At 32.3% G+C, this 9823-nt stretch overlaps 2 protein-coding genes across 3 annotated transcripts; both read right to left on the bottom strand.

The window, feature by feature from the left end:
- Positions 1-9: 9 nt before the first annotated feature.
- LOC108752516 (CAPA peptides-like) lies at positions 10-3652 on the bottom strand. 2 transcript variants are annotated; one of them, XM_018493364.1, is made up of 5 exons: positions 3546-3652; positions 2597-2638; positions 1605-1859; positions 895-1044; positions 10-174 (listed from the first exon to the last, which is right to left on the bottom strand). In XM_018493364.1, the coding sequence occupies exons 1-5, from the start codon at positions 3604-3606 to the stop codon at positions 92-94; spliced, it is 591 nt and encodes a 196-aa protein (XP_018348866.1). In that variant the 5' UTR covers positions 3607-3652; the 3' UTR covers positions 10-91. The 2 variants fall into 2 exon arrangements, with proteins under 2 accessions (XP_018348866.1, XP_018348867.1); XM_018493365.1 differs by lacking the exon at positions 2597-2638.
- Positions 3653-8307: 4655 nt separating this feature from the next.
- Positions 8308-9797, bottom strand: LOC108752689 (WD repeat-containing protein 18). Its single transcript, XM_018493721.1, has one exon. It carries the CDS (start codon positions 9620-9622, stop codon positions 8354-8356), a length of 1269 nt encoding a protein of 422 aa, XP_018349223.1. The 5' UTR covers positions 9623-9797; the 3' UTR covers positions 8308-8353.
- Positions 9798-9823: the final 26 nt, after the last annotated feature.

The raw sequence follows: 9823 nt of genomic DNA on the forward strand, positions 1-9823 counted from the left end.
TTTCTGACGTTTTTGACAGTAAGTTCCTTCTTTGTCTCAAGTCAACATCCGTCAAATCCGCGAGGCGCGAATCGTGATCAAAGATGGCAAGTTACAGGAAACTCGTTGCGTCGTGTTCATTCTCGCGACCTAGTCTCGGAGTGTATCCTCCTTGACCTTGACTATTTCGAGAACCTGAAAAGAGATCAATCACATTGCAGAGCGCGAAAAATCACACGTGGACTGTCTTAAATTGCTCGCATTTAAGGATTAATGAAGCAGTGACGCTCTTTTCTTCATACGACGATATTCTTTATGGAAAAGCGATTCGCGTAATGTCAAAGAATGAATGACGTCGTGTATAATAGTCGATATCTGTTCAACATACGCGACGTGCTCCAAGTATTCCGAGAGAATATTTAATTTAGCGAAAATAATGGGATCAATACCTTTTGTAACATTTAAAGATGTTGGCGTTTATTATTACAAACGTACTGTTAGTGCTCTTTTTTGAACAATGCATCCTTGGCTCATATAGATTTTGAGATAAAATTGAAAGATTTTCAATATTTCTTTTTTAATGAGATCAATTTAAGAAAAAATTGATTACTTTCATAAATCTTAAATCGCAAAACATGCGAATAAATCAACGGATTAATACTAGAAGTATCGAGCAGTTATTAATGACCGTGTCTATTTTTTAGATGAATATATTTCTTGTAAAAAATAGGATTATGAAAATTTTTTATTTTTCAATGATTATGTTCTTTATACTGATAAAATATTTTTCATCATTTTCTCTATTTCCATAATAATTTACTCTTGATCCTTTTAGTGAGTAAGAAACCTTGGTACTTCTAGTGTTAATTAATATCATCGTAATAAAAGGTAAAATTAAGATCCTTTTATTCATACCTCGTAAAATAGAATAATACGATCGAGGATTGTCGATTTTTTGTGCGAAACGAAGATCCTTGTATCCATGTACATGATCGGGCATTAACCAGGCATCATCTTTCTGAATTTTGTCAGCATGTTTAAATGCTATCGGTCTATCTGCGTAATCTACACAAAAAGTACAGTTAACAATTGATTTCCTGTAGATGACAAAAATGTATAATGTCTAAATACGTTTCATTGTATGCATTTTGTTTAAAAGCGATAAACGAATCCTGAGGCGGATCGTCCGACGTCGCTCAAATCAATTCATTAAAAACTGCAAGCGCATACCACATAATGCAGTATTGTTTCGCATAAATGCAGATATTCGCGCTTATATTTTTTCATAAAATTTATTCAATCCGATAAAAGCTGCTTTAATTAATAACGGCATCGCGGATATTGATCTGACGTGAAATGCGTTAAACGTTTATTGCAAGGTAACATCCGTATAACCAACGTTTACATAAATATTACTAAAATATTTTGCAGTAATTGCCTCATTAAACTTCTAATTTACTTCAAAAAGTTGGCTGTCAATAATGTTATTAAAAATATTCTAATAAGTCATAATAATTTCTTATTTATAAGAATTATTTCTTTCCGATAATCTTCATATGAAATTATTCTTAAAGGTTTAATGCATTCTTTGACATTCCGACATTATTTTTCTAAATTTTCCACACCTTCGTAATCAAGATTTAAAAGAACTTCAGATTCCACGTCGCGTGGAATGTAGAACTCCATATCGGCGTCAGCTGGTAAATCCTGAAATCGATTCAAATTGCTCGATTCATCGGATCGTCCGATTCGGGGCTTATGTATTATTCCAAAAGCACGCTCCATTCTAGGAAAACTCGCTATTTCCGAATTTCGGCCGATTCTTGGATACGCCACCAATCCAGCGGAACGTCTATCGTTGATTTTCAATTTTTGACCCTCTAGAACGTGAACAATACGAAATAATTAGAATATCAAATGCTCAAAATTATTTTGTTGTGTGTTCTTTTTGGAACAATATCTTCTGCTTTCTTCTAACAATTAGTTATCCGAGACTAAAAAATGCATCTAATAATTTTCCAATTACACAAATAATACAATAACATGAATAAAAAAAAATACTAGAAATAAGACATTGCAAATTATTTCAAATAAAGTCTTTTCATAATCAATATGTGTATACTAAAGCGAATTACTTTGTGCATGTACTATTATATACATACGTGCTTTGTAAACATAAAAAAAAACTTATATAAAAATACTATAAATATACAATATGTATATTCAAAATCTAAAAATTATTTGAAGTTGCAGGACAATATTAAGAAAAAGAAAAATCTATATTCTTTACTAAAATTTAAAATTTGTATAAATTTTTTTCAATTAAGATATAAAGTTAAGCATCGTAATTTTAAAGAAACTAAGAAGCTACAATCAGTAATACGCTCAAGCGTCACAAGTATTTAAAAAACGTCCAAAATTTGAAATACGTTTAAAAAATATATAAATGAATAGAGCATAGCGTTTTGATTGATGATAGTTGTAATTGATGATAGTTTGTGTGCATATGTTTGATATTTATGTATGAAACAATAAAAAATTAGTCACAAAAAGTTATAATATGAAAAATGCCACACAAAAGTTATGAAAGTATGCGACACTCATGCGAGTTTCTTGCCTCTGGTGGATTCGAAGTGCTGGCCGACTGAGCATCTAGCAACTGCAAAATAAATAAAACATCGTCGACGTTTTTCCATCAAAAGTCGGACATCATAATCCCTAACAATTTAATCTACACTCGCACTCGTGGCGCTCAACGATTTCCTGTGAGAATTTAGTATGATACTTTTTTTTTATCCGCGCTATGACTGTTTTGCACTTTAATTCCCCGTCCTACTTCATTTTTACTTCGCTTTGTTGGGAACTGCTGGCATTCGAGTTGTTGTTTGTCTCAATGAGAATAAATTATTTAACACATTATTCACGAGAGAATAAAAATTGCGACTTTTAATATTAGATTAGAAGCTCCCTGCGTTTAGTCATTTTTTTCATTTATAATTTCTATGATGTCGACCTCTTTAATAACAATTGGATAACATGTACCAACTATTTTTACTTCTATATAGTATATGTATTTTTACTTCTATATTATTTTAATTCTATGTGTGTGAATATGTTTTAGATTAAGATTTAAATTAACATCCGAATTTAATATCTAGACCAGGTGAATCGATTTTGCGGTTAATTTAAGCCGATCTTAATTTATCAAGACGCTTTAACTTTTAATATAATTTACGAAAATAATTAGCTAATGTTTAAAATGATATATTATAAAAATGTCTTAGGGTACGTTCCGAGTTACACATAAAGCGCATAATGCATCATTTGTCTTGTTGTTCAGCAAATAATAAAGAAAAATAAAATGATACATCATGCGAAACGCGCACCCTTAATATATTTGATAATTGACAAATTAAGTATAAAAATTTTAAATATAAGAAATACAATATACTGTAAATTTTTTAATAAAAATTTTCGAATTAATGGAGTCAGACGTTAATAATTAAAAAACGGTAGAGGAAGTGTATATTTTGAAGTTAATCGTGAAATTCGCAATGTTGACTTACGATTAAGAGACGTAGAAAATGCCAAAAGGATCACGAAGATAAAAAACCTGTTGTCCTGCATTTCTGTGACTCCCGATGATCGAAATTCTAAGTAGACGATGTGAAGCTTAGAGTTGCACTGAATGTCTCCTGTTACTCGACGTCCGATTTTATACCTTGCGCCCTCCACCGCCACTCTGCTCGATTATGAACCTGCCACCCCACAGTTCAAACCCCTTGTCGTAGAGCATCCTCGTGTCTCGCCCCTACTCCTTGCGAAATCGATGCATTTTTCGCGAAATCGGCCCATTAGCACACATTCAGACACATACACACACACATACATACACACACGCGCGTACACACGCACGCACGCACACACTCACGCACACGCACGTACATATACACACAAATAATTACGTGAGTGTGTGCGTGTGCGTATGTGCACGTGCATATATTAGGTCCTGCGCACAATGAAAGAAATATTCACGCAAAAGAATATTTTGCTGCTCCAGTTAAAATTATAGCTGTCTTTTTGTATCTGATAGAAAATTATGTATATCATACACATAAAATTTATAGCACAAATCTAAATTCTATCTCTGTCATCTATATGATGCAATACATATACAATATCGCAATACTTACTAGAAATTTGTCTATTTTAGCTATTTTTCGTACTTAGATAATTTTCGCTATAAGTGCAAGATCACTTTTTTGAATGATTAGGAATAAAAATAAATATTAAATAGTAAAGAAAAGAAAAAAATACAGGAATAGAGATTGATGTGAATGTAATGGATAGTATGAATTCATATAGATAACAGATATATAATAAATCTTATCTCTCTCTCTCTCTCTCTCTCTCTCATTCTTTTATCGATTTATATCCATTGTGCATTACGTTTAATTTCATTGTTTAACTGTTTAATTTATACTTCTAATTTTTTTATCCTCTAATATTTAATATTTATTCCTGTTGTGTAATATCTATTAATATCCATTGTGCATTACGTTTAAACTTTATTTCTAATTTTTTAGTTTTCTAATATTTAATATTTATTCCCGTTCTTAATATTTCTTCCATTGTACGCAGAGCTATATGTATGATGTATTCTATCTCTTTTTTTTTGCGATCTTAAAACACCATTAGACTTTTTCCAAAGACAAAGTCATTATCTCAATCTCAATTATAATTTAGAAATGTAAGAGTAATCAGAATTTTTAATTTATTTAAGGATGTTTTTATATATATTTTCAAAATAATAACAAAATTATGAAAAAATTACAGATTATTCTACATTTAAAAACAATATGACAAATTTGGCGACGGTTTACTATTTGAATTATAAGTTATTTTAGTAAATGGTAGTATTTTTTTAATCTGTGCTCTAATAAAAATGTACAAAAATGTATTATAAAATAAATGACAAAAATCTTAATTTTTAAATATAAACTTTTTAATATAAACAAAATGCATTCAAGATTATTTATGTATAGAGTTAACATTGCGATACATGAACTAGTTGCCCAGTAATATTTTACATAAACAAAATATTTATTTATTCTATAATTTTGTAACTAATCAGTGAATCACAATGAAACTTTGCATAAGTTACTTTGAATATTTAAAGAACTAATAAAAAATGATATTTTTATTATCATTTAAAACATTTTAATTTTTAACAATAAAAATAACAAATAGAATAAATAAACAACAAAAATGTGTCATTAAATAAAAATGTAATCTTATTCACACAACTTTCATATGTATATGGTTTGTTTGAAGTTGTAAGTATTAAACACATTTCCAAATTTAATTTTCTTTGCAGGGTACGTGTGATACATCCTTAATAGTAAAATTTCTACAGAACGTGTGAAATTATTTCCTTACAAAGACAATGAGCCAATTTGCTTGATCAAATATGCAATAAAGATGTGATCTGTATTATGAATTTTTTACAACATACGTGGGACGCGCAGAAACATCATTTTATTAATGTAGTATAATATTTGCAACTTCCAATAATTTTCAAAAATTTTCCATATACAACGTGTATATACATATATTATATCCGCTACTTTATGCATAATAATGTTATAATACTTTATGCATAATAATACTTTATGCATAATAATGAAAACATATATTATTAATTTTTATGACACGATCGATATTCATACACCACATCCTTAAAGGGTCGGCAAGACCGAAAAAAAAGTATTCTCAAACGTACTTTGAAATATACCAGCAAGAACACCGCGTGCGACAATTATCGGGTATTATATCGGGTATAATAATTCGGTCGACGTAGGTGTAAAAGGAGGCCGGCATTACGATGATGCAGGATAATATATAGATTTATGTACACGTGATGAGATTATCACGCAACAGATTATAACGCATTATTTGTGCGTGACATTTTCTCGACACGTTTTCTCGTGCGATCTTCCACTGAGAGTAATCTCCCTAACGCGTGTGAACGTTCTCGCGATGCTTTTTCACGCTATTTCCGGTTACAACTGGATACTTCCAATTTGATAGAGGCAGAATATGTTCTTCAAAAATGTATAAGAAAAAAATGTCAATACCGGCAAAGTCAATTTACATTTTCGAAAAAAAAGATCAGGTATTTATAACTTTAGATAAAACATAAATAATTCGTAGGTATATTACCCTCTCAGAACTAAAATACGATATTTATATACATAATATATTAAATTATTACAAACGATAATATATTAGTATTTATTATATATCGTTTATATAGTAATTTAATATAAATATATTATTAATGTACTTGCATATGTCAATTCTGGGGGGAAAAAATTTATACGGAATAATCTTTCCACACACCCCGAGAGAAATATCTTTTAAAATTTATTCTCAAAATATAATAGTTGTGGTACAATACAATATTTTAAAGATTTTTATCATGCACTTCAGTAAAATCTTAACCAAATTTATGCTTTATTGTAATTTTATTAATAAATAAGAGAGAGATTTACATTAAAATTCCTCGAAATACAATGTTGTCCCACGACTATCATATTTTTAAGGTAAACTCTAAGAAAAAATTCTCTTGGTGCATAAAGAATTTTTAAAGTAAAACGAGAAGTTAATTTAATTGCAGAATAAAAAATAAAAAAATTGAAAGTATGGGCGGAATAAAGGTCTAACTACAAAATCTTGATTATAATAAAAAATAAAATAACTTGCTACTTTTTAATTATACACAAATTGATACAGTATCAAATGAATATCTTTAAGGAATTAAATGTTACAATATTTGTCTATTACGATCAATATTACATAAAAAAGCTAATCTCTGGTCTAAAAGGGTCTAACAAGAATTGTGCCTTTATTTCGCTTTCAATTAATAAGCGATTCTACAATTAACCGTACAAAATTATAAACTATTAAACAAAAATAAAGGGCTCTAAATAATAACAATTATAATGAAATAAGTCTTCGATTTTAAGAAAATAGATTTGAATATCCAATTCATGTAATTTCTTTAGGATATATAAAATAAATTATAAATAATGTTATGTACCAAGTACTGCGGTTGGTTTAATATCCTGTAAATTTATTTCATTATAATTAAAAGCGTCATTCATCAATTTTATTGTCTAATAAGTTATCTTGCGAAGAAATAAAACTAGTGCGATTGATACGTTTGAAATTTGACTTGCAAAAGTCACAATGTATATACTGAAAATTAGATAAACCGGTGACTTATATTGTTTCATGTATAAAGTAAGGCTTCTATTTATTTTCGCAGTTTAATTTATTTTCGACGAACACGACATACTGCTAGTGAACGTTTCATTTGTATGCGCATAACGGCTCACTTAAATATAAAGGAGCGTCAATGAGGATCGTATCTAACGTTTAGCGCCGGTTTACCATTTAATTAATTGTACACGTGTATCCTGTATACGGATATGAATAGGGACACAGATATGGAGACATGCGACATGTATTTAGTAAATTTATTTTAAACGAAAAGAGTCATATAGATTGAGTTTCTCGAAGACTTTGATTAATGCATGATGAGATTGCGCTTTTCACCTGTCGATAATTTTTTACATCGCTACAAGGAAAAGTAGTTTAATGCCGAAAAAATGACGAGAAACAAGATTATTCTACCATGTCGCGATGGTCCCTTCATTCAATATTACGTAAAACAAGTATCTATTTGGACTTGGCAATAAAATGTTATTTTTGTCTATACGTTATTTTATGGCGCCTGAAAAGAGTATAATTATAATATCCTATTTTATATATAGAGTAATTTGATGACAATAGCATGCTTCATCAAAGATATTAATCTCCGATCTAACACTTTAATTACTAAAGATAATTAGCAACATTTTTTATAGATAATAATAGACAAACGTAAATATCTCACAAAATTAACTAATCTAAAATAGACTTTCCTAGATTTCTTGCTTTATAAATCTGTGAATATTGCAATAGTTTGAAAAATATGTAAAAAAAATATGGTACAGATAAAATAGAAAATTACACCCATCCATTTCTTATATTTATTGGAAACATAAAACAATTTATATGGATAAAGAATATTTTCAGGTAGAGAAATCGAATAAAGAAACACTATTTCAATTTTTCTTTTTATATGACTGTATTTTTACAATGTAAAATATTTGCATATATCTTTCAAAAATAAAACATATTTTAATAGAAAGAAAGTGATAATATATATTATCATTATATATGTATTCTACAAAATGTATAAATAAAAATTTCAGTCTCTCGATAAGAATACAAATAAAATCCCATGATTATGCTCCAATATTCTTTATTAATCATCAACAACCTTTTTTAGGATATGTGTAACACCATATTGATATATGGCAGCATTAATTTTCTTTAATTTGCTAATCTCTTTCTGTAGATCGTCCAACTTCTTCGACATCTGATCCGATCCTCGAGAATCGCTACTGCCTTCTATATAAGATTCGAAGTTCAGGATCTCCGCCGAATTTCGTCCTCTGGAGACAATCTCGACGACGCTCTCTCTGCCACCGTCGTCCGATGTCCTCTGTAGATTTTGCACCTGCAAGCGTGGCTTAAGGACAGAGGCGCGAAAATTGTCGAATCCTTTGGCAAAAAACGCAGCGGTAACTGGGCCCTTATGCTTGAGTGTCCTGAGCACCTGCCGGCTGGCAATGTCCCAGACATGGACTGCACCGTCGGTAGATCCAGACAGCAGAGTACGGCAGTCCACGGATACCGACAGGGCGGTCACGTTTGACTTGTGCGCCTGGAACACGGCGCTCTCTTCGCACGAGCTCACCGTGACGTGATGCTCGACTCCACGTGGCGGTTCGTGCAGGTTACACTGGAATATCTCGCCGGTTGTGCAGCCCACGAAGAGTTCGCTCTCGCGGCCGTTCACGGTGGCCGCTGTGAGCGGCGCGTCGAACACCAAGGAAACCAGAAGAGCTCCACTGCCAAGCTCATAGATGTTCGCGGTTCGATCTAGCGAGATTGTATACAATCTTGCGCGAGCGTCACCATGACCGAAGTGCAGATCCCTGACTGGCAAACTATGGTTAGAGAATGCGTGAACAGGCGAACAACGTGCGTCGTTCAGCGCACTATAGAGCGACCATACGAACACCAGACCGTCTTCGCCAGCACTGGCGAATAACGAACCGTCCTTTGTAGTGGCTAGACAGCTGACGGTCTGATAATGCCTGGTCAGATTGACCAGTAGCCTGCCGTTGCATGTCTGCCAGATGAACAGCTTCTCTCCCACGGAGGCAATTAGATAAGATCCATTTGGCGTACAGGTCAAGGCATTGACTTTGCCTGGCGTATTCAATCGAATGTTGGACAACGGTGACGGGCTGTTCAGCGGCCAGATGTGTATACGAGGTCTCGTAGCGTCCGCCCCCAACACGTAGCTGTCGCTCAAAAGCTGAAGGCTACGATGTCCGAGTGCTGTCGCGTTCTTGTACACGGACAGCAGAGAGCCGTTCCGAGGATCCCACACAGCGGCGCTCCAACTCTCCCCGGTGGCGTCGCTCGTCAGGATCACTTCTTTCGCGTCAGTCACTCGGTTCATTTTTGAATCTCAATCTCAACACTACACTGTACTGTATCAATAACAATTACGGCCGTGAAGTTGACCCTGCCATTTCTTCTTCTTCTTTTATGAATATCAGTCGCGCGCGTTATCGAGAAATATTATTCTCTTTCAACTTGCTTTAGCTTTACGCCTATTACCTATAAACACGTGATACGACACACAGAATAGGTTAGGTAC

Source organism: Trachymyrmex septentrionalis, unplaced genomic scaffold (assembly GCF_001594115.1).
Source record: "Trachymyrmex septentrionalis isolate Tsep2-gDNA-1 unplaced genomic scaffold, Tsep1.0 scaffold60, whole genome shotgun sequence".
NCBI classification, from domain to species: Eukaryota; Metazoa; Arthropoda; class Insecta; order Hymenoptera; family Formicidae; genus Trachymyrmex; species Trachymyrmex septentrionalis.